Raw genomic sequence first — 25,664 nt, 5'->3', positions numbered from 1 at the left:
CAATATAGACTCGGCTGTAAGGCATTTCCTATAGCAAAGGAAGTGAGAGGAATTAACTTTTAAGGTCATGACAAGCAAAGCAATCATCTCCAAGGAGTGGTTCATTAAAAGCTGAGAGTATTCCTGAAATAAAATGAAAAGGAAGGGAGAATACTGTCATTCAGTGACGTGAAAGCTCTGCCCTGGAAGGAAGGAACTGAAAACTGACATTCAAAATATTTGTTTTTAATTTGCACAAAACAGAGCCAGTAAATTGGGTATTGTCAAAACTTATTCCAAATAAATATTGTCATGTTCCCCACGACAGTGCTCAGCCAGTGAAGACACTAAAAGAATTCAAATATGAGCCGAGCCACCTTCAAGGAGAAGGGCCACCACACGCGGCCAGTGCGGGCCAGCAGCCTGCCACTCACCAGAGCCTCTGACAGCACAGGATTCAGGAATGCTCCCAACGCCCCAGCAACGGCCAGGCTCGCAACAGCACTGCATCTTTGTCATTCTGCCAGGGAGCTCTTGGGCACAACGACCATTCATCAGGCCCGAGAAACACGTTCCTGTTCTCTGATCTGACCATGTAAAGAAAAAAAACAAAACAAAACAGAAGACATGGAAGAATTACTTCAGGCTCCCATGGCAATCTTTTCACATTTCAAGAGGACAGATGAGGTGAATTTTTGTGTTTGCTTGAGGTAAGGTTTCACTCTAGCCTAGGCTGACCTGGAACTCACTATGGAGTCTCAGGGTGGCCTCAAGCTCATGGCAATCCTCCTACCTCTGTCTCCCAAGTGCTGGGATTAAAGGCGTGCACCACCACGCCCGGCAAAGTGAATTATTTTTAACTAGTTTCTATTATATCAATCCATTCTTTTATTCTCTAAATCCTATACATTTGTTCATTGCCTTACTCCACATGAAGCTGAGAAACTTCAATGACAAGTCAAACTTATTCCGAGCTTGATGGAAAGTAGTAAGTCAACTCACTCCCCAGTTGATCCACCAGTGTCCTATTGTCCACCACTGAGATCTTTTTAAATATTTTTATTTTTATTTACTTATTTGAAAAAGAGAGAGAGATAAACAGAAAGAAACAGAGGGAATGGGTGCACCAGGGCCTCTAGCCACGGAAAACAAACTCCAAACGCATGTGCCACCTTGTGCATCTAGCTTATGTGGGTACTCCTAGGTCCTCTGGCTTGGCAGGCAAGTGTGATATCCACTGAGCCATCCCTCCAGCCACCATGGAGATTTTTGTGAATATTTGTTTCGCAGCAACAGCTTACCGAACAGCTGATAATTTGCTTGCTTTGGAAACACCATGACCTGAGTTTGATTACTAGTGCCCACGTAAAGTGCCGAGCACAGGGGACAGAGAGGAAAGAGGGTCCTTGGAGCTCACTGGGCAGCTAGTCTTGCATAGCTGGTAAACTCCAGGTCTCTCAAGACCCTGTCTCAAAGAGGCAGATGGCATTCCCCAGCACGGCCTCCATCTGCATGCACATACGCTGCACCTGTACACACATGCCCACACATGTATAAACATGTACACATGTTCAGACGACACATATGCACACATGCATATGCAATCCTCCACCAGAATCAGCCCAAGGCAGGCTGAAATACCAACATCTGAGCAGAGACATGGGATAAATGCAGAGCAGCTTGAAGAGGAAGAGGGTTTGCTGATATGTGTGAAGCACAGTCCATACTAAAAAGGACAGGAGGGACAGACAGGGCCTCGGAGGCTATCATGGGGCGCTGAAGCAAAGGACTTTGGAATTTTACTTGAATTACGTGAGAGTTTTTGGATGATTTCAATTAGAAAACAAAAACGGAGAATGGTTGACATTCTATGATCACTTCTTTGGTTGCTAAGAGAAGTGAATAAAGAAAGAGCAAGAGACCAATGATACAGCACACAGACTTGGAGGTGAGTGATGTTGGTGGCTTTAATGAGGGCACTGGCAGTAAAAAGGCTAAGGGAGAGTAGATGATAGACCTCTTTGAAGGCTCAGCTACTAGAAACTTGGTTTTGTGCAGGGTACTGAAGATTGGGAGCTTCCTATTTTTTTTGTTTTTGTTTTTGTTTTTAATGAGGAGGTTTACATGTAGTAGGAATTCTTTTGTTATAACAGTTTCTTTTTTTATTAATTAGTTTTGTACTCAGTGAATACAGTCTAGTTGGTACCATTGTTAACATCCTCCGTGTCCTCCCCCCTCCATAGGGACCCTTCTTGTTGGGGTATATGGGTCGTGCATTGTGGGGTTAGCCATCAGTTATGGGTAGGAGGAAATGTCTCTGTGTATCATGACCCCTGTGTATCATGACCCAACGTGTGGCTCTGACATTCTTTCAAGCAAGAGTGCTGTTTTCTTGGTGAACCTGGTACCAGCACAAGGGTGAAGGAGACAGACACAGAGAACAATCAACTCCTACCAAACCAGAGATCCAGAGACACAGAGGCTCCCAAGTCCTCATCACTGAAGCAGACCTAAAATGAACCCAGCATGGCTCAGGGAAATTTGCTAAAGAGGGGCCGGAAAGAATGTTAGAGCTTCCTAAATTTTTGACTTACAAAACTCAGTTGATGACGACGAGAGGAGAAACAAGATTAGAAGACACAAAAGTGCAGGTTACTCTTTCAAAATGGCACATTTGGGTCGCTGAATAAATGAGCCTGGAACCCAGACAAGTACTCAGGTGGATTTTCATGTCTGCAAGTCGTCAGAGCCTATACACAATTGTGACCTTTGTGGCTGGGTGAGAATTTTTTAAGAATCAGGGGTAACTGGATAAGTGAATGTCGATGAGAAGGTAAAGCAGGGAGGGAGCTCAGAAGCTGAAGTAACACTGAGTTGAGCAGTGCTGCTGCGGTCAGGAAGTTGTGCCTTACTACACCGAAGGATCTGGCACAGGGATGCATGCATGTGTGCATAATTCACACTTGACATCCTCCTTTGGTAGCCTCCAGTATAATGAGATTACACACATGTCCCCCCATGCCTGCCTATGAAGATACTTTCAAAGAAATTTTCCCCATGGTTACAAGAAGATAGACCACAGCCATCAGGAGTTGCATGTTATTGATGAGACTCAAATTATTAATTGAAAATAAATCTGCTAATATGAAAGGCCAATATATTTAGCATTAAATACAGGGTTTAAAATAAATGCCCCAGGGCTGGAGGGATGGCTTAGTGGTTAAGGCATTTGCCTGCAAAGCCAAAGGGCTCAGCTTCGATTCCCCATGACCCATGTTAGCCAGATGCACAAGGGGTCGGGAGTTTGTTTGTAGTGGCTGGAGGCGTTGTTGTGCCCATTCTCTCACTTTCTCCCTCTTTCTCTGTCAAATAAGTAAATAAATAAAGTATTTTTTTTTAAAGTAAATGCCCCATCTCCTTGAATGTCCCATGCTATTTCTGAGATTGCTTCTAAGCTACTATGAAACAAACAAATTGGCTTTGAGATCCATCTTGTAAGACTTAGGATGCATCCTTCCACTCCTTCAAAGACACCCAAGCTCTGACGCGGATGCATGCAGTGCACAAGGCATTCAAACCTCAGAGTTGAGTCTGGATAGTTTGTACCAGGGAAAATTTCACAGGTCATTTTTTATCGTAAGCATGACAGGAACCCCAAGTATCACATTCAGAGATTTCCTTGATGGTTTTATTCTTCAGAAACAGGATGTGCCTTAAGATAAGAAAGTCCTCAACTATGAACAATGGTCTCTAAAGCTACAGAACACAAGGCAGGATGCAAGCATAAGCGGGCGTGGAGAGTGAGGTTCGAGAAACACGAGTGATGCCACAGCTTTGAGTGAGGAGACCTTGGTTACATCCAAATATCTACTACTGTTTGCTTTGCAAGGAGGAGGTTTGATGGTGTGTGGGGGGGGGAGGGGTGAAATGAAACAACACATATTGTGCTGGTTCTAGATGAACAGGGGATGGCTACACTGAATGTATGTACCTCTTAAAGAAAATAGCCTGGAAAAAAATACGGAGAAAAAAAAAATCACCCTGAAGATGTGAAAAGAAGGACAACATGGAGTTTCCAGGTGAGGTATTAAGGTAAGGCTTAAGAGTATTAAGAATGAAGTGTGCAGTTAGATATCATCTTTCAGTTTCTATTCAATATGAAAATTCTCAATCTCTCCTGTGATAGTTTCAAAGGGGACAATGCATATGATAAAAACAACCAAGATTCTACCCACCATGACATAACAGGAAACTACTTTATGAGCTAGAGGCTCTGTAGAGAACTGTCCCCAGGATCTTGGAAATATAGTTGGGGCTGCTAAGAAACTAGCCTGCTTCTATGCTGGAGCTGTGTGGAGAGGAAAGAAACTCCTTTCTATCTACAAGCTCTTCCCACAGATAGAGTTTTGACATTTCAATTTATACAAAGCTCTTGCTTTGAAGAACTTCAAAGAAACTCATCAAAAGGTTCTAAGGCAGGGATTCTATAGGTAACCAGCAAAAAACCAGTACAACTAAAGAACAATATTAATGAAAGTCTTGAAGGATTTCTATAAAGCTTAAGGAAAATCAGTAACTAAGTGAAGTAAGTAGCAGGAAGAAATAAAGAAAAATGAGCTGAATGAATATTTTCTTTTATTGGAATGGGTACACTAATCCTGGCAAGCATTCACTATTTTAAGTTGCTAATAGGGAGGGCTGGGGAGATAGCTCAGTTGGCAAAGTGACTGCCTTGAAGCTTCTGTTCAATCTCTAAACATAAATCTAATCTAATCTTATGTATATATAAGTTTAGGCACAGTAGTGCATACTTGTAAATCCAGTACTGGGGAGGTAGAGTCAGGAAGACCCGAAGGACTCACTGGACAGCCAGTCTAGCCTACTTGGAAATTTCCAAAGGCCAGTGACAGAACCAGTCTCAAAAAAGGTGCCCAAGGAACAATACTCAAAGGTGTCTACATGCGCACATAAACACACACACACACACAAATATAGAGCTGAGAGAGAAAATATAATGTATAGCTAATAAAAGCACTGGGAAGAGGAACAGAAATAATAGAAAAGTAACATTCTACCAAGAAAATATTCTAGAATTTTGTAGCAAATTTACAGTTTTAGGACAAATTTAAAAATACAAATTATATGAAATAAAACTTATAAAACTACATTAAATTAAAAAAAATCTAGCACCATAGTGGAATATTTACATAGCTCTTACAGTAATTGACAAGAGAAAGTAAAAGAAAATTATATAGGCATGAAAAAATTTAAACAGGGCAGCCAACAAGTTTAATTTCATGGATATATCTAGAATATAACATCCACCAACTAGAGAAGGTACCCTGTTTCAAACCCACATGGAATATTTATGTAAAGTGATTATATGTTATTAGCAGCTATCAGAATATTTCAGTCACCACGATGGATGTAATAAAGTTTGCAGTCAATAAGAGAGACCAAGAGAATTCTACATGCTCATGAGCCAGATACACAACATTCCACTGGGAGTGAAGTAATAGGTATAAGAATGGAAAGCGAAACAGAGCAGGAATATATTCAGAAGGCATTCTAAAGGAGCCCTTGGGTTTGGGGACCTATAGCTACACTGGGAGGAGTTCACAAATCCATGTTGACAGTGGGCCTTGCAAGGCCAGCGAGTCATGCCTGCCACTGCATATGTGCTGAGATGATTCACGCTGATGGATATACCAGTGTGACTGAGAAATCAGAACTTCATCTAAATCTTAGGTATTTTATTAAGGGAATTACATTATCATCCTGTGGAAATATGAAAAACCTTACATTAGAAGGAGTCTTTAAACTGGTATTAATAAGCACAATTTTACCAGATGGAAATCTCCCATTGGTTCTGTAACATGTACTAGAGAAAATTAGGGCATATTCAGAGAGTAGAAGTGTAAGAGAAAGCAAATCACGAATACTTTGCACAGTCTCTTCTTTTTTTTTTTTTGTTCATTTATTTATTTACTTGAGAGTAACAGACAAGAGAGAGAAAGAGGCAGATAGAGAGAGAGAGAATGGGCACGCCAGGGCCTCCAACCACTGCAAACGAACTCCAGACGCGTGCGCCCCCTTGTGCATCTGGCTAAGGTGGGACCTGGGGAACTGAGCCTCGAACTGGGGTCCTTAGGCTTCACAGGCAAGCACTTAACTGCTAAGCCATCTTTCCAGCCCACAATTAGTCTCTTCTAATAACAGCAAGGACATAGACAGCTTACTTCCCAGCCCTTGAGTCAAAACACACCAGAATGAGATACAGAGCTGTGTAGTCCACAGCTCAGGTTTGAAAGAAGCTACATACAGTTCAAAGGAAACCAGCACACAATCCCTGGTCTTCTAGTGCATCTATAATTTCACAGCCCTTACAAGTCACTGTGTAAAAACATATCATGAGGATGAATACTTAGAATAAAGCGTACCTGGTGGAAATCAAGTTGCCTACAAACATTATCCCTTGAAAGAAGGAATTAGATAAAAACACCACAGACACCTCAAACGCTTAAGCATACGTTTAATTCTCAGACTGTTAACTGTCATAAGTAAGGAAGACAATTCTGTTCTTCTAATTGTCTCCTATCACCACTGCTAAATAGATTGATTAAGCTGCACGAGTCTTATTGACAGCCACTCCCAGGAAAAAGGAAGCCGCTCACCTCCTCTGATTTTAAAGTGTCATGGTACGGTCATCCAAGTGGATTTTGTATGCTGACATTTAGTCTAAGCCTGATCGAAGAGAACTAATGGGCAATCACACAATGTGATGAAACCCTGGGAGAAGCTGTGTGTCGTAGCCTGAAATAAACATCTCTGGCTGAATGAGATTTGCTTATTAAAAATGGACAGTTCTGCCAGAAAACCCACAGGGAGGTTAGCCCAGGTCAGAACACCGGGGACAGTTGGTGAGTGCTGGGTAAACGCAGGCCATTGTCCCCTGACATTGGACACCTGTGATACCTTCTCTGACGGGGTCAGGTCCAGCGTAGGTCTCCCTTAATCTGCAGTTCTGCAGTTTCTTAAGTCTCCCTAGAGCACGTTCCTGCAAACTTTATGTTTATATTATTCCAGTGAGATAGAAATAGGGATCAAGGAAAAAAAATACAAAAACAGAACCACAGTGGTTCCCAGGTTTACTTTTACCTTTAATATACTAGTTTCTGCCTCTCTGCCTAACCTCTTCCTTGGACACTCTTCATCAAAACTGTTATCCTGCACCACCACTCTCTATGACAGTGAAGTTACACGATGCTACACAGCAACTGTTTCATCTTTGAGGCCCCTAGATTTTCCCTACTTTACTTAGTGTGTGTGTGTGTGTGTGTGTGCGCACACACATGTGCGTGTTTAGGACAACCCCGGGGTGATTCTCTGCTTTGTCTATTTTTCAGAGTCTCTTTTGCTATTGCTACTTGTGAGCTTCTGGGTTTTTGTATCTCAGCCTCCCCTTGCCCCAGGCTCCTTGTGTGTAACCACTTTGCATCTAGATTTTATCTAGATTTACATGGGTGTTGAGGAAGATTAAAGTTGGGCCAGCAGGCTTGCAAGAAAGGACCTTTTAACAACTGAGTGATCTCCCTAGCCGCCACTTCCATCTTTTTTTTCCTTTTAATATTTACTTGAGAGAGAAAGAGGCATTCCCTTTCTCTCTCTCTCCCTCTCTCTCTCTCTCTCTCTCTCTCTCTCTCTCTCTCTCTCTCTCTCTTTCTCTGTCAGCACACCATGGCTTCCTGTCACTGTAAAGCAACTCCAGACACATATGTCACTTCGTACATCTGGTTTTATGTGGGTATGGTGGAATTGCAAATTGAACCCAGGCCAGGCCATCAGGCTTTGCAAGTAAGCACCTTTAATTGCTGAGCCATCTCTCCAGGCCCCACTTCCATCTTTTGTTTTGTTTTGTTTTTTGAGGTAGGGTCTCACTCTAGCTCAGGTTGATCTGGAATTCACTATGTAGTCTCAGGGCGGCCTTGAATTTACTGTAATCCTCCTACCTCTGCCTCCTGAGTGCTGGGATTAAAGGCTTGCGCCACCACGCCCGGCCCACTTCCAGCTTTTTTAAACAAACATTTTGTGTCTTGAGTTCTCCTTCAAGTGTTTACTGGCAAATGAACACATGCACCAGAAATTAACACCAACATAACAGAGTCTGGCACACTAAATAAACCCTTCCTGCACCCTGATATTTTTAAACACATATGATGACCCTCAGGCCATGTCACTGAATGATGACTGTGATGATTAAGTTTTGTGTCAACTTGATCTGTTTAGGAATCCACAGACTTTACCCAGAAGTGGGTCTCTGAGCTTGCTTCCAGGGAGGATTGACTAAAGGAGGAATCCTTCCCCCAGGGTGAGCCCTTCCCCCAGAGTGGGTGGCACCTTTGGTGAGTGGGGGCTTAATCTAAGGAAGCTCAGGCAGGAAAGTATCCTCCCCTCCCACTCCCACCTGGATGCTGGCTGTTTTCCATCATGGAATGAAGAGCAGAAGCTTTCCATGAACCCCCCCACCTGGCACCCCAGGCCCTCAGTGTCAGATTGGGACTGCGGGGGTACCCAGCTTTGTGGACTGAGCAGCTACTGCCGTAAGTGAATCCAATAAATTCCCTTTTAATGCAATTCATTCTATTATTCTATTATGTTCCTCTAGAGAACCCTGACTAATACCATGACTGTCCCCAGTTGTTTCCCACGCTCCCCATATCCCTGCCTCGTGATCCACCTGGAACTCAGCATGCCAGTTCAGAACCCTAGCAGCGGGCTCTCAATCTCAACCCATCTTTCTCCATTTGTTTCTAGACTTCCTCAGCTCTTTCCCAGCCAGTGCTGCCCAGTGTCTCCTGAGTCCACTCAGATACTTGCATCGACTAGTCTTGCCCACATCGGCTTTCTATTGGGCACTCCTTCATTCCTCCCATTGGTCCAGCTGCTACCCATCTTTCAAGATGTTCATCATTAGTCTTTGCCACTCAAGGATCTAAACATTAATAATCAGGCATTTTTCTCGTACTAATAAATATTTATCAATGAATTACCTCCTGCCTTGAACTTTAACATACATACACACATACACACACCACTTTACATTGTTTTTTTGGATTTGGTTTCTTGGGAAAACTCCAATGTGTTGTGCTGAAGAACTGAATTGAGAGCTGAAACATCACCATTTTACATAAGAACTTCAACATGCTTAATCTTATCTTCTGAGCTTAATGACAGGCACCATGGGGTCTCTGGTTTAGGGCTCTAGCTCTCCCGTACCCAGAGCAGGCAGTGCCATAGTCTCCTGCATTCCACCTGCTTTCCGTCTCCTGAGCATTCATCATCTATCAGGGCTGTCAGTCATTCTCCAGCACCTACGCTATGCTGGGGAAATTAGGTATCAGTAATGCCAGAATGACGTAAATCGCGTTAAACAGTGCTATTAAAGTGGTTTTAGGGGAAGATTTTAGTTATATTTCAATTCTTTCCAAAATTGGTTTATGTTATCATTCTACGTTTGTTTGTTTGTTTAAAAAATAAAAACAAACCTCTTTCCTACTTCCTACAGAAGGGGTTTTGGGCAAATTCAAGGCATGAGGTCATAGTTGGTAATGAGGGACATGTGTCACAGGTCACGGGTGATTAGCAATGAGCCCTTGATTGATGAGATGAGAACCTTGCTTGGTTCATCTACATCCAAAAAGTGAGATTAGGGCTGGAGAGATGGCTTAGTGGTTAAGCGCTTGCCTGTGAAGCCGAAGGACCCCAGTTCAAGGCTCGATTCCCCAGGACCCACGTTAGCCAGATGCACAAGGGGGCTCACATGTCTGGAGTTCATTTGCAGTGGCTGGAAGCCCTGGCGTGCCCATTCTCTCCCTCTCCCTCTCTCTCTCTCTCTCTCTGCTTCTTTCTCTCCCTGTCTGTTGCTCTCAAATAAATAAATAAAAATAAACAAAAAAATTTTTTAAAAGTGAGATTAAATGAATTCAGGAATTTGTCAAATTTAACATATAATGAAATGGGAAGATGATCCAATTTCATAACTAAAATATTCAGTTAACCTCTTCTGTCACATGAAACTACTTCTCTGACCATAACAGAAGGATCGAGTTTATTGATGCTCTATAATGTGAAATAAACTCAGCATATTTATTTTGTTGATGTTTTATAATACAGTGTGGAGAATGTTTTTGTTATGTAGAATCAAGAAGCATGCTAAGGAACACAGCATGTGTCACTCACAGAATAACATTCCATTTCAAACTCAAAAGAAATTTTGAGTTCACCTAACTCATTATCATTAGTATATGCAGTATGTAATTACAAAATAAATAGCAGGGGAATATTCATGACATAACTTTATCATAAATAAATTCAGTCATAGAAAATACACTCAGACTTTCAAAGCCAAGGACCTCTAGCATATTAAAAAACTAGATTTATTTTCGCTCACAAGTGGAAAACACATGCTGATTACAAATGTAATGTACTTATTTAAAAATTTAAGGTGCTTACTTAATTTTAAAATTGATTATGTAATTTCTGAGAGCCGTTCTTCTAATCTTAGAGAACCGCCTCTCTCTTCCTAGGGGTCTGAGGTTGGCACTGGAATGAATGTGTTTCTAGGTCAGGACTCTGCTTCTTTTTGGTTGTAGCAGGGACTTATGTACTCCAGGCTGGCTTTGAACTATCTATGTAGCCGAGATTGACCTTGAACTTCTGCTCCTCCTGCTCTCACATCCCGAGTGTAAGGATTAAAGGCACGCACCACCATGCTTCCTTGACAGGGTGCTGGAGACAGAAGTCAAGGCTCAGTGGAAGCTAGACAAACACCCTAGCAACTGAGCTACAACCCCAGCTCAGGACTCAGCTTCTCAAGCCAGCTCTTGCCTTCTGAGCATCCAGGACTACCACATCATCTTGTCTTTGAAAAGGCTCCATGATACAATGCCATTATTATCCTGCACAAGGTTCTTTCAGCTAATGTTATCTTATTCATTCCTTTGTTGATTTTTCTGCTCATTCAAGGATTTACTGAACACAAAATGTAAGCAAGATCATTACAAGAGGCCCAAGATTTCACTAAAGCTTACTGAGGCAGGAGCTCAAAATCTGGCCAATGGATAAAGTACAAACACTTGTTGACAGGACACTATACCCTGAACTGAAGGAGATGAAAAATATTATAGGGAGCTCTGACTCAATCTGTCCAAGAGGAAAAGTGGGGTTAGGCATGAGAGGCTATTAAAATAGAAGTCATTCCAAACTGAAACGAAGAATGAGTTCAGTTGTAATGAGTGCGGAAGAGAGAAATCAAGATACTTCCCATGCGGGGGTGGGGGGAGAGGGGAGTTTGTGGAAAAAGGCAAGGTAGGCGGCCATGGTTATTGGTAAGGGACATGTGAGGTCATAGGTCATTAGAGATGAGCCCTGCATATAGGCTGGGTCTGGTTCTTAAGGGCTTCGAATGCTCAGGTAAGCCTGGATAAAAAAGGCAAGAGACAGAATGTTTTCCACTTACTAGAAAACCAAAGGTCATACAGTGAAGAAAAATCACCACAGTAAGTCTTCTCCTCGTGATAGTAATGCTAACGTGGAATGTCTTACTCAATGCTTACCTGACCTGAGGCAGAGAGAGAGCAGCAGCTAACCCAAGGCTCACAGCAGCCTCTGTTACTTACAGAACCACTACCACTGTTCCTACTCCCATTGCTATGAGCACTCTTCTGTTGTTGTGTGTGACGACAACCTGCTGTTCTGAAGGCAAGAGCTCCATCCCTCATGCTCGCTGCTGAGTGACCACGGTTAGCATGGTGCCTGAGAGATCAATACATTTTATCAAGTGAGTTCCAGCCACAGTCCTTGGTGGAACGGGGCTTGTAACTTACACCCTTGACTCAGTTTGTTCACCATCTTGTGAATCTATTCACTTGACGCCACTGCTGGAGCCCACAGAACACTCAGGGAGTTACTGACATTAGTGTCAACTTCCCAAGCAGGGTGAGACAGCCTCATTACAAGAATGCTCCCTTCAGGTCTACAGAGATGGCTCAGCAGTTAAATGCATGTGCTCGCAAAGCTTGATGGCTCAGGTTCTATTCCCCAGTACCCTTATAAAGCCATCTGCACAGATGTGCATGCATCTGGAGTTCTTTTGCAGAAGATCTCTCCATAAATACACACACACACACACACACACACACACACACACATATATATGTAAGCAAAAAAAAAAAAATATATATATATATATATATATATATCTATACATATATATTGGCTGACCTGGAATTCACTATGTAGTCTCAGGGTGGCCTCGAACTCACAGCGATCCACCTATCTCTGCCTCCCAAGTGCTCAGATTAAAGGCGTGTGCCACCACGCCCGGCTCCAATAACTCTTTTTTTTTTTTTTTTCAAAAGACTGCTGCCTTTGGTAGACCATGGAACTCCTGGCTAATTTCCAAGCTAATTTCTTTAATTCTGTCATCATACAAACTTTAAGTGTCCCTAAAGAGAACTGAGCATATTCTGCCTCTTTCTTACTGTTGTCCTCTTAAAACAGGAATGATAAGTCTTATTGTTCAACATGAGAAATGTGAGGGTAGATCATTGTACACATTCTATAGGGTTGGAGGGATGGTTTAGTGGTTAAGGCATTTGCCTGCAAAGCCAAAGGATCTTGTTCAATTCCCCAGGACCCACATTAGCTAGATGCACAAGGCGGCACATGCATCTGGAGTTTGTTTGCAGTGGCTAGAGGCCCTGGTGCACCTATTCTCTCTCTCCCTCTCCCTCTTTCTGTCAAATAAATAAAAATAATATATTAAAAATACTTTTAAAAGCCTGGTGGATCGCTGTGAGTTCGAGGCCATCCTGCCACTACATAGTGAATCCCAGGTCAGCCTGAGCTAGAGAGAAACCTTACCTCTAAAACAAACAAACAAACAAATTAAAAAAACAAACAAACAAGATATTTCCTAACCTCTGGGTTCACAATAAGAACCTTAAGGCATGTTCCCTGACGCATAATCTAAACCATGACCACAAAACACTGTTTCATCTGTCTAAAAAACAGCAGACCATCCTAGCCTATTTGGCCTTAAATTGGATATGAATGGAACACAAAATTAGAGGTGTCCGTTCCTTTTTGTAATAACCATTTTTGTATGAATAAGCAAGATTTAAGTAAATAAGATGTTGAGTGCACTCATGATTCATAACGACAAAACATCCTTACTAAACTGTCTCTCACAGTAGATTTTATATCTTTTCCATGCTTTATAAGTCTTTAAGTGCTGGGTAAGCATAATGTCCAGAAGAAGTTTGTTTGTTTGGTTTGGTTTTGTTTGGTTTTATTCTGAAAATATTTTTGACAACATGAAGCTAACAGATGGCTTTAGAACTGAAGATTATAAAGGGTACCTGGTGTATCAGTTTTTCCATAATGGTAAATACTCTTACGGCTTACTCTGAAACAAGTCTTTCAGCCATTTCCTCAGCGGTTTCATAATCTTTGCCATCTTCATATTTGTGTGGATCATTCTGTCGCTATAAAAAAGAAGTGTATTGTGTCTTTCAAATGCGAGGCTTACCGATGCACCGAGAGCCATCTGTTGAGGTTACATATCCACGTGGACAAACACAAAAATAGCTTCCCACGGTGTTGGAACAGTCACCCGTTTCACATATCCCAGGAATGACGCTGCACTCATCGATGTCTAATCAAGGGAGAAGGAGAAGATAATTGAGAAAGGCCTTCATTAAATAAGAGGATTTAAAAAAAAAAGTATGAGAGTACTCATGGTTGATTAGGTCAGATCGTGTAACGCTGAAGACTCTTGTTTCAGGCTCTAAGGAATTTCTCACACATATCTATGGGAACTGAGATGAGAGTAACCTCCCATGGCAATAAAACAAAGCCAACTAAAACAAAACTCTAGCTCTATTCCCCCCCATACACTTTAAATTGCAAATAAATAAAGATGTCGATATTTCAGTTTCCACTCTACATCAACTAGGGATTTATCCTACTAGAGACCATCAAACACAAACACACACAACTACCTTTTAAACACTGAATAACTATATGTACATTTTTATAAAAAATTTCCACAATTATCATTAAGGCGTTTTTTTCCCATATTCAACTATAGAAAGTGTCTTTGTGTTTACTTTTTAATATGGCATACTTAACATTCTGGAAATAATTTCAAGTTAAGATAATAATAGAAACATGGCAAAAAGAAACTTTCTGACATTTAGGGAAGGGTCCACTTTCCTACTGCACCTACCTGCGCTTGTGCATTCAGTTGATGCTGGGAATAGTTTATTTCCTTTCATATTAATGAAAGATCTGCTTCTCTTCAATTTTCCCTACAGCAGAAAACCTGACCATTTATACCGCTTTCATGTACTTTTCCTCTAACCCAGTGAGCAGAGAGGGGTGGGAAGTCAAGCAGAGCTCCAATTAGCCACACTGGAATTGCTAATACCTCGAAAAGGAAATAAGCCACTGGGAAGGAAGCCAGCGGGATGGTGATGGGTGCTGGCAGTTTTTACAAGGGAAGAGTGGTAACAAAGACCAATGAATGGAGAGAACACTTATAGAAGTCATGAACTTAATTACTTAAAATCAAAGTCAATGGGGAAGCTTTTTAAAAAATTATTTATTTATTTATGAGAGAAAGAGGCAAAGAAAGAGAGAGAGAGACAGAGAGAGACTGTGTGTGTGGAGGAAGTGAATAGTCATGCCACTGCCTCCAACCACTGTAAATGAACTCCAGACGAGTGCATCATCATTTTCATCTGGCTTATGTTGGTACTGGGGTATTGAACTTTGGTCCTTAGGTTTCATGGGTGAGTGCCTTAATGTTAAGCCATCTCTCCAGCCCCCAATGGGTGCTTTTAATTTCTTTATCATTCTTGCCCTTTCTAATTGTGTATTTGCTTTTAGAATGTCTCAATTTAAAGGCAGAAAAAAAAATAGCCACAGCTTATTGCAAATGCAAGGCAAACACTTAAGAGAAAAGTTAGCTACCCTTTCCTTATCTTCCTTTACTACTCCATCTATTACTTTCTCACTCTTTATGCTGACAAATAATTCTACTTACAAGTTTTATCATGAAATGGCCATACACTTCTTTTGTCTCCTTGATATGTTCTTTAAACATGAAGTCACCAGATTCAGACATTTTCTGAATATTTTCTGAAATAATACCTTCATTTTGAGGTTCAACAGCTGCCAAAGGCCCAGAGGCGCAAATCCCAATCTACCAAGTCTCCAAGATAGATCGGAATTCTCACCTATCTCAGTAGAGACTGGAATTCTACCATGAACTGCCCACATGGATGAGGAGCAAAGGCACAGTGTGGTCAAAGAGGTCCCATTAGACTTAACCAAACAAAATGAAACCATGTGGGCAAACATAGGACCTGTGTCATCCCATGTTGCTATGGTAGTGGCATGCAATTTAGAAAAATAAGCATCAATTTTAGACAGAGATGAACAAGAACAGATAGGCTGCAACCAACAAATACACTGAAGAGTCACTTCTGGACGAGGAAGACAGGAAGAGAACAGTGTGAAGTAAAGTGAGCAGCACATAAGTGAAGGGACAATGTTAGTTTTGTGCAACCCTCCCTGTGGTGGTTTGATTCAGGTGTCCCCCATACACTTAGGTGTTCTGAATTCTAGGTTTCCAGCTGATGGAGATTTAAGGGGTGATGTCAACCCTCTGTTCATGCCATCATTTCCCCTGCCGTCATGGGGATTCCCCTCGAGTCGAGTCTGTAAGCCAAAATAAACCTCTTTTTCTCACAATCTGCTCTTGGTTGGGTGATTTCTGCCAGCAATAAGAACCTGACTGCAACAGAAATGTTGGTACCAAGGAGTGGGATTACTGCTATACATCTGACTGTGTGGCTTTGGCCTACTGGAGCTGATTTTCAAGATGAATGTGGAAGGATTTGAAACTTTGGCCTAAGAGATGCCTTGCAGTGCTGTAACAGCTTGATGGACTATTCTAGTGAGAGTTGAAAGACTTGAATGCAGTAAGAACTATGGACTGTGATGTTTGGCTTGTGAGTGTGAGAAGGAGCTTTTCCTGGACTGGGCTAGTAGCAGTGTGTGTGAGAAGCTGGCTGTTACAGCCCTGTCCTGAGAAGTTGTGCAGGGTTGCTTTGTATAGAAATGGACTGGTGCAGAGAGAAGTCTTTAGGCCAAAACTGCTGCCTGTTCAGTTGCTATTGTATGAGAAATAATAACTGTTGAGATTGGGCCAGGTGACCTGAATTTGAACAACAGAAAGAATACAGTTTTATGAAAGGGCCTCAATTCCTGTTATTCAAAGTCTGCTTTATTGCCGTCCTCTCCCCCCCCCCCCCGACCCGGATTAACAAATTGGCACCCTACCTGGTATTGTGGAGTGTAAGAAATGCAGGAAAGAGAGGGTCATTGGAAATGGCCATGGGTAGTGTGAAGTGGGTTTGCTGGATGCCTGCATGGAGACCCATTGGAGCTGTGAGGATGAACCATGGGTTGCAGTGGAGATACAGTGGAGATTCCAGAACCACGAGATAGCTGCTACAGAGAACCACTGCCCCTGGGTGAAGTTTTCCAGGACTGTTTGTAGCCTAGCTGTAGGGATGGAACTGGAACTCCAGAGACTTGTTGCTGGTTAGAAATACCAGACTTGGAGACTTGTCAGTAGCTAGAGTTGATGGACTTGGAGCTACAGAGTTTGATATTTGCCCTGTTTAAGTCTTGTATTGGTTGAATATTTCTTTGCTGTGCCCAATGCCATCTTTTGCAGTGTGAATATTTATTCTGTGTTACTATGGGTTTTGGGGGGAATTTTTGGTATTATGACTCAGTTAAAGAACTTGGATTATGGGGATGTTTGAGTATCACTGGAATTTATGGAGACTTTTAAAGTTGGATAAGTGCACTGTATTTTATATCATGTATGGTTATCAGTTTATGGGGGGCAGGGGTGGAATGTAATGGTTTGATTCAGGTGTCCCCCATAAACTTAGGTGTTCTGAATGCTAAGTTCCTAGCTAATGGAGATTTGGGAATTAAAACCTCCAGGAGGCAGAGTATTGTTGGGGGCAGGCTTATGGGCATTATAGCCAGCTTCCTCTTGCCAGTGTTTGGCACACTCTCCTGTTGCTATTGTCCACCTTATGTCGGCCAGGGGGTGATGTCCACCCTCTGCTCATGCCATTGTTTCCCCCTGCCATCGTGGAGCTTCCCCTCGAGTCTATAAGCCAAAATAAACCTTCCCCCCACCACAAGCTGCTTGGTTGGGTGATGTGAACCTGACTGCAACACTCCCTCTCCCCTCCATCTCTTTCTCTTTTCCCTCCCCAGACACCATTACCACAGAATTCTGTCCCTTCATTTCTCTATGTGCTATCCCCTCCTCTACCTCCCTTGTTCTCTTATCTCTAAGCCTCATTCTAGTTTTCCTGACTAGTACTTTGATGCTTATTACAACTTAAAAACCACCCAAACTATCCCATGTTAGGATCTGCATATGACAGAGAACATGCAGCATTTGTCTTTCTGAGCCTGGGTCACATCATTTAGTATAGTTTTTTTTTTTTGTTTTGTTTTGTTTTTCCAGGTCTGCCCATTTTCCTGCAAATTTCCTAATGTCATTTTTCCTTATTGCTGAATAGAATTCCATAAATGTAAGTGAATCACATTTTTATTCTCAGGTTTTTGTTTTTTTTTTTCTCGAGGTAGGGTCTCACTCTAGCTCAGGCTGACCTGGAATTCACTATGTAGTCTCAGGGTGGCCTTGAACTCACGGTGATCCTCCTACCTCTGCCTCCTGAGTGCTGGGGTTCAAGGCATGCACCACCATGCCCGTCTATTATTCTCAGTTGTTTTAATGAGTTGATGGGCATCTATGCTGTTTCTGTTCCCTAGCTATTTTGAATAGAGCAGCAACAAACATAGCTGAGGAAGAATCTACAGAATCTAGGAGTGGCACAGCTGAGTCAAATGGCAGATCCATTTTTAGATTTCTGAGAACTAGTGGTTGTACCAGTTTGCGCTCCCACCAAGAGCGAGGAAAGTTCCTTTCCCTACACCCTCACCAGCACGCGCTGTCATCTGACTTTGTGATGACAGCCATTCATAAGTTAATACTATGGAAACCTACCTCTTTATTAGCAAATTAAAAGATACATTTCTGTAAAGCAGAGAGAAAGAGGGGATGGTTTTGGCAGAAGTAGCCCGCTAGTGTGGAGAAAGGTTTACCTTAACATCATAGGCTATTCTTGGTAAATCCTAGTGCCAGAACTACCCACTGTGGGTCACTACCCGCAGTGAGCTGTTAGTTCAGGAGGCCCTTGAGGACTCCAAAACAAAGCAGGGCATTGTCAAGCACTTGGTTATTCACCAGAAGTAGATAATAAGACCCTATTGCTGAAGATAGCACAAGACCTGTTCACAAGACATTGAGAAATTAAGTGAGAAAGGAGATGGGAGCCAGTTCCCTACTAGCTAGCTGCTATAGTGCTAAAAAGCTCTATGTATGCTGCTGGGAGATAAAAGTCACTGATACTATGAACAGTGGATCTTGAAAGCTACAAAATCAATCAGCTAGGCAAGATGTACCCACAGATACAATAGTGGCACATAGGTTAATCAACTGCTTTCTGATTGGACATGAACTCCCCTCAATGGGAGGGAACACATACCTGGTTATTGAGAACCAGGTCAAAAGTCTCTGGCTTGGCAGGTCATAGATGCTAGATGTCAGGTTCCTGTGGTGGTTTGAATCAGATGTCCCCCCCATAAATGCATATGTTCTGAATGCTCAGTCTCTAGCTAATAGCAATTTGGGAGGTAGAGCCTTGATGGAGGAGGAGCATTGCAGGGAACGGGGATTACGGATGTTAGAGCCAGCTTCCCTCGCTGGAGCTCAGCTCACTCTCCTTACTGCTGTTTTCCACCTGCTGTGGTGAGGAGGTGATGTTCATCCTCTGCTCATGCCATGCTTTCCTCTGGCATTATGAAGCTTTCCCTGGAGACTCTATGGCAAAATAAAACCTTTCCTCCCATCAGCTGCTTAGGCCACCTGCTTTGTCCCAGCAACAAGAAGGCACACACAGCAGTTCTGCAATGCTTTGGCTCAACTGAACCTTCTAAATGCCACATTTATCCTTTGTTCCATGCTGCCCTCACTCTTGGTTAGAGGATCTGCTTTGCACAGATGGAGGCTAATACTGAGGAGACCCAAGATCCATCAAAATGACAAGAAGAGAAAGCTTCGTGCCTAGCACTGGATAAGTCATCCCTACCACACCTGCCAGGGCCCAGGAAATGTTAGAGGAAGCACTAGATCAAATATCAGTGCTGTTCTCACTACTAACCTAAGAACCTCTTCCAGGGAGATGGAAGTAGATACTGAGGTCACTCAAAGCAGAAATCAAAACAGAAACTCAGAGGCTACTGAGAGAGAGAGAGAGAGAGAGAGAGAGAGAGAGAGAGAGAGAGAGAGAGAGAGAGAGAGAGAATGGGTGCACCAGGGCCTCCAGCCTCTGCAAACGAACTCCAGACGCGTGAGCCCCTTGTGCATCTGGCTAACATGGGTCCTGGGGAATCAAGCCTCGAACCAGGGTCCTTAGGCTTCACAGGCAAGCACTTAACCACTAAGCCATCTCTCCAGCCCCCAGATGTTTGCATTTTAAAAAAAAGATATTTTGTTTTTATGTATTTGTTTGCGGGGGCGGGTAGAGATAGAATAGGCATACCAGGGCCTCCAGGTGCTGCAAATGAACTCCAAGTGCATGTACCACCTTGTACCTCTGGCTTATGTGGGTCCTGAGGAATTGAACCTGGGTTCATTGGCCTTATCAGCAAGTGCATTAAACCTTAGCTAAGCTATCTCTCCAGCCTTTTTATTCATTTTTAGATTAGATATCTGGGACACAGAAAAACACATGTTGTGATATTAAATTTGGGGTTTTCTTTAAACTATTTTATTTTGAAAACTCTCTACATATTTGGAATAAGATAAAAACTTAAAAGATTAGTTTCAAAATAATCCCATGACAGAGACACTGAGCCAAGAGATTGAGAGTCTATACAAAGTAGAAAATGCTCTTCAATTATTTTGGGACTTGTTACTCCTCAAATTTTAAAAATGACAAAAATAGGTGAAACCAAAATAACCCTCTCCAAACAAAGAATGAACAAGACATCTTGTATTTCAGAGTGGTCACTACTAATGCGTATCTATGTAAGTAAAGTTAGCATTCACATTTTTGTTCAGAAGGCTGGAAGTTATTAGTTTTCCTGCATGAAAGATCTTGCAGATAATATATCATCATCAGGTTTGGAAGCAGGGCCTTCACCAATGAAAAGCACATATTGCCTGTCTATGATTACAACCAATCTGTTCATGGGAAAAAGTGAAGCCTTACAAAATGGTGACTGACTTCATCCATGTTCTTTATCCTAGTGTGCTTCCAACACCTTTCCTTGACTTTTAAAATATTTTTTAAACCAGTTTGAAGCTTTGGTTTACAAGTATCTGATCCAAAGTACACAAACCAGAAATTTAATAATAGCTCTTTATGTCCAGCAGGATCTGTTAAGCCAATATCCCCTGCTCATACTCAGAGGCTTCTAGGCTATCCGTCTGCAAGTCGGTGAACTGTAGAACTGGATAAGAATGGAAGCAACTTGTGAGCAAGTTGTCCTTCTCCCATCAGCAAAGGGTAGATTACGTTTTCATACGGCAAAATGGAGGAAAAAAATAGGTTCCTTCCTTTGGTTGGTCAAATCATAAACAAACACATTTTCCTTTACTGTTTTCTGTTTTCTTTTGGTTTACAGGAAGCCTAAGGTGTTCTGGACCTGAACATCTGCTAACGGCTTCTCTGTGGTATACTTTTACCCTTCTATTGCCTTCTCTGCTCCGGCAAAGTGGCCGCAGCATAGACCATAGTAGAGGTAGGGCTATTGTCACTGGTCTTTCTCCCCCCTCTGCAGGGGAAGAAATATTTCCCAGAAGCACCCAATCTATCTTCCTTCTCATGTAAATGTCTTGAATTGAATTACAGGCCAACATCAGAGCAATTCCTTGCCTAGGACAGTGTGTTGGTTAGCACAGGTATGGAGTCCTGAGCTCATTTCTATGACAGGTGGCATGCAGAAATCAGCACGGGGTGAGCAAGCGGAAAATACCAGAGTTGAACAGAAGTGTGGGCGGATGGCGGGGAAACTTTCAGACAATAGCTTAGCTAGTAACTAATACATATATACCAAATCATGGAGAGCCAATCCCAGGACTTTAGCTTGCATCTAAAGGAGCCAGCTACTATCTAGAAAGATTTTTAAATAAGACTTTATATGAACAAACACTATTTTAGGAAGCCCAAATTTAGGTTTCATAAGGAAAACATAGTCAATTGGTAGCCAGAAGGCAAAAAAAAAAAAAAAAAAAAAAAACCCAAAAAAACCCCAAAATACCAAAACAAAACAAAACACAAACCTTTACCAGATGCAGTGGCGCATGCCTTTAATCCCAGCACTCGGGAGGTATAGATAGGAGGATCACTGTGAGTTCGAGGCCAGCCTGAGACTACATAGTGAATTCCAGGTCAGCTTGGGCTAGAGTGAGACCCTACCTCAGAAAAACCAAAAGAAGAAAAGATAAGACAGGGGAAAAATTGTCAGGGAAATACTATTTTTTTTAAAAAATCTAGATTAAGATAACAGGTACAAAATAATTCATAGAGAATGGAACACATCAGAAAGAACCTATATTGAAGCTGAGTTTTGTACATTTTTAACAAGCAAAAATAACACTCTCCACAACTATCGTCTGTATATGGAATGCAGCTAAGGGTTAAGGTCTGAAGATGTGCCCTCATGACTTATGACTGAGCGCAGGGACGGCATCAGGCAGGACTGAGCACAGGGACAGCATCAAGTCCTTAAGAAATAGATGAGATCTCCCAAGGCAACACAAACAAAAAGAGGCCAGATGGGAAAAGTTAAGAGGAAGCAGAGAGAAGGGAGTGGGTGGGAAGGAAAGGTCATGGAGGTACAAGGTAGAGTGTGATGGACAGAGACGGAGGAAGAGGCCAGGTGATGAGGAAACTGTTAAGGGTAAGGAGGAAAGTTGTCAGGCTGGTGATTTGAAGAATATAAATACAGGGTATTTAAAAAAGAAAACCAGATCTAACAAAGGACAAACATGATTGTCAAACCACACAATCTCATAGTTCTTGCAAATCGTAGTGAAAATAGGATGCAGTGAATCACTTTAGAGTAGTGTGAAGTCAGGTCTCACTCCATTCCAAGAACACTGTCCAAGGCTTCCTCTCGATGCTACACGTCACACATACTAGCAGTCCCTGTAATACTTGATCCAGAGAACTAAAGACCAATTAAATAAGAAATTTTGTTTTTAAAATTGTTCTTAGAATATTTCCTCCCCATAAGTGCAACTGCAGGTACATATAAGGCCCATTTTGTCTATTTTTTGATATAAAAGAAGTATATATTATTATATACTGAATTTGCATCTATTAATATATACTAGCTGGGCATGGTGGTGCACACCATTAATCCCAGCACTCATAAAGCAGAAGTAGGAGGATCGCTGTGAGTTCAAGGCCACTCTGAGAATACAGAGTGAATTCCAAGGTCAGCCTGGGCTAGAGTATGACCCTACCTCAAAAAACCAAAAATACATATATACACTAATACTAGGAAAGTTCATGAACTGAAATGTTAACTATGAAAAAATTCTTTATTTCAAGGTTTCCTAACAGTAAATGACATTGCTGATATGATAAATTTTAAATGAAAAACTCATGTTTAATTTCTTTTTAAAAATATATTTTGTTTTTATTTATTATTTATTTGACAGAGAAGGTGGGGGAGAGATAATGAGAGAGAATGAATGGATGTGCTAGGGTTTCAGCCATTGCAAACAACCTCCAGATGCATGCTCCCCCTTGTGCATTTGGTGTGTCCTGGGGAATCAAACCTGGATCCTTTGGCTTTGTAGGCAAACACCTTAACCACTAAGCAATCCCTCCAGTCTATGTTTGATTTCTTTTATTCCAACCTTGAAAAGGCATATAAGCCTCATTCAGAATGTGATTGCATATTTATATTTAGAAGCAGCTTTACTGAGACATGATTCATATGCTATACAGTTCACCTACTTATGAAATTATTTTGAAAAATTATTTTAGGATTATGCAACCACCACAACAACCTAATTTTAAAATAATTTCATCTTCTCCAACTAATTTAACTTCATCTTAAGCTCCAACAAGCCTGAGGTCACCATGCATACTGTGGTTGTCTATATACTTTCAGCTCTTTTGGAAATTACTTTTTAAAAAAATTGATTTTAGGGCTGGAGAGATGGCTTAGCGGTTAAGCGCTCGCCTATGAAGCCTAAGGACCCCGGTTCAAGGATCGGTTCTCCAGGTCCCACGTTAGCCAGATGCAGAAGGGGGTGCACGTGTCTGGAGTTCGTTTGCAGAGGCTGGAAGCCCTGGCACGCCCATTCTCTCTCTCTCCCTCTATCTGTCTTTCTCTCTGTGTCTGTCACTCTCAAATAAATAAAAAATAAAAATTAAGTTTTTTTAAAAAAATTGATCTTATTTGTTTATTTGAGAGAGAGAGAAAAGGAAGGGGGAAGAGAGACAGAAAGAGACGTGGGGGTGGGGGAGAAAAAGAACGGGTGCGTCAGGGCCTCCAGCTCTGCAAACAAATTCCAAACACATGCACCAGCTTGTACATGTGGCTTATGTGGGTCTTGGGGAATTGAACCTGGGTCCTTTGGCTTTGCAGGCAAACATCCTAACTGCTAAACCATCTCTCCAGCCCTCTTTTGGGCATTTAATACAAATGAGACCACAAATTAAAACATATGTTGAGCTGGAGAGATGGTTTAGCAGATAAGGTGCTTGCCTGCAAAGCCAAAGGACCTCAGTTTGATTCCCCAGGTCCCACATAAGCTAGATGCACCAGGTGGCGCATACATCTGGAGTACGTTTGTAGTGGCTGGAGGCTCTGGCACGCCCATTTTCTCTCTCTGTCTCTATTTCTTTCTCTCTGTCTGCCTCTTTCTCTTTCTCATTCTCTTAAATTAATTAATTTTTTAAAAAAGTGATCTTGTGTTGACGTGTTGCGTACATTCAGCAAATTTCCCAGGTTCACCCATGTCACAACAAGTATCAGTACTTCCTTCCTTTTAACTGTTGAATGAATATACCACAGCTTATTGTTATGAGGTGATGGATAATTTGCTTGTTTATTTTTCAAAGTATGGCCTTGCTCTAGCCCAGGCTGACCTGTAATTCACCATGTAGTCTCAGGGTGGCTTAGATCTCCCACGGATCCTCTTATCTCTGCTGGGATTAAAGGTGTGTGCCACCACACCTGGCCTTCACGGATATTTTGACTCTTGCATAAAGTTGTCGTGAATATTCAAGTACTAGTTTGTGTGGACACGTGCTTGCATGTCTCGTGGATGTGTACCTGGGTGTGGAATTGCTGGGTCATGTAGCAACTGCTTCACTTGGAGAGGAACTGACAGTCTTCAAAGCAGCTGCAGTATTTCACATTCCAGTAACACTGTTTGAGTATCCCAGTTTGTCCACCCCATCCCCAACATTCATTATTCTCTTTCTTTTTTTTTTTTCAAGGTAGGGTCTCACTCCTAGCTCAGGCTGACCTGGAATTCACTATGTAGTCTTAGGGTGGTCTTGAACTCACGGTGATCCTCCTATCTCTGCTGAGTGTTGGGATTAAAGGCGTGCGCCACCACACCTGGCCACTATTCTCTTTTGTACTGTTTTGTGGTAGGGCTCAAGTGACATCACATTTCCCTAATGATTTATCATGGTGAGCACATTTTCAGAAGTTTACTAGCCTTTTATATATCCTTTCTTTTGTTTTTTGAGAAGTATCTGCTCAATTTCTCTGCTCATTTTAAACTTGCCATTTTACTAACGAGTTATTTAAGAGTTCATTATGTTCCACATGACATATTGTTTGTGTATGAATTTTCATGTAGAATATAGAATCAGAGTCTTAATTTCTGCAAAAATAAAAAGACAACTGGTATCTTGACAGGGGTTGTGATGTATCTATAGGAAAATATGGGGAGTATTGTGCATTGTTTCCTAATAATATTAAGTTCGTGATCTATAAAAGTAGAATGTATTCCTGTTTATTTATATCTGAACTTATATGAATAATGTTTTCAATTTCTAGAACACAGATCTTTTACTTGCTAGTAATTTTTAATTTCATTATCTTTAGTCTGTTTTAAATAGAATTCTTTCTTGCATGTGTGTGTGTATTCACGTGAGTGTGTGTGCACAGGAGTACATATGGAGACCAGACAAGTTCAGGCAGCATTCATCAGAAACACTGTCCTTTGGTCTGGAGCTTATTAATTCAGTTAGACCTGCTGGCCAGCAAGCTCCAGGGATCTGCCTCTCTCTGCCTCCTGAGCACGGGGATTGCAATCACATACCACAGTTCCAAGCATTTCTGCATAAGTTATGGGATCAAACTCAAGTCGTCCTATTTGAAAGGCAGGCACTTTACTAACTAAGCTATCACCCTAGCTTCTGGAAGTATGTCCACTTCTTTTCTTTTTAAAATTTCATCCTTTTCTCTTTTTCTTTCTT

At 41.8% G+C, this 25,664-nt stretch overlaps 1 protein-coding gene across 1 annotated transcript in view; it reads right to left on the bottom strand.

Moving 5' to 3' along the window:
* Positions 1–25,664, bottom strand: part of Fbn2 (fibrillin 2) — a 267,870-nt gene that overhangs the window by 122,889 nt on the left and 119,317 nt on the right. Inside the window, exons 8-9 of the mRNA XM_004651524.2 lie at positions 13,571–13,696; positions 414–566 (exon numbers count right to left, since the gene is read on the bottom strand). Of these exons, the coding sequence (XP_004651581.2) occupies positions 414–566; positions 13,571–13,696 (279 nt within the window). The remainder of the gene's footprint in view (positions 1–413; positions 567–13,570; positions 13,697–25,664) is intronic.

This window comes from Jaculus jaculus, chromosome 14 (assembly GCF_020740685.1).
Source record: "Jaculus jaculus isolate mJacJac1 chromosome 14, mJacJac1.mat.Y.cur, whole genome shotgun sequence".
In the NCBI taxonomy this organism is placed as follows: Eukaryota; Metazoa; Chordata; class Mammalia; order Rodentia; family Dipodidae; genus Jaculus; species Jaculus jaculus.
This window is presented reverse-complemented; position numbering and strand designations above follow the sequence as displayed.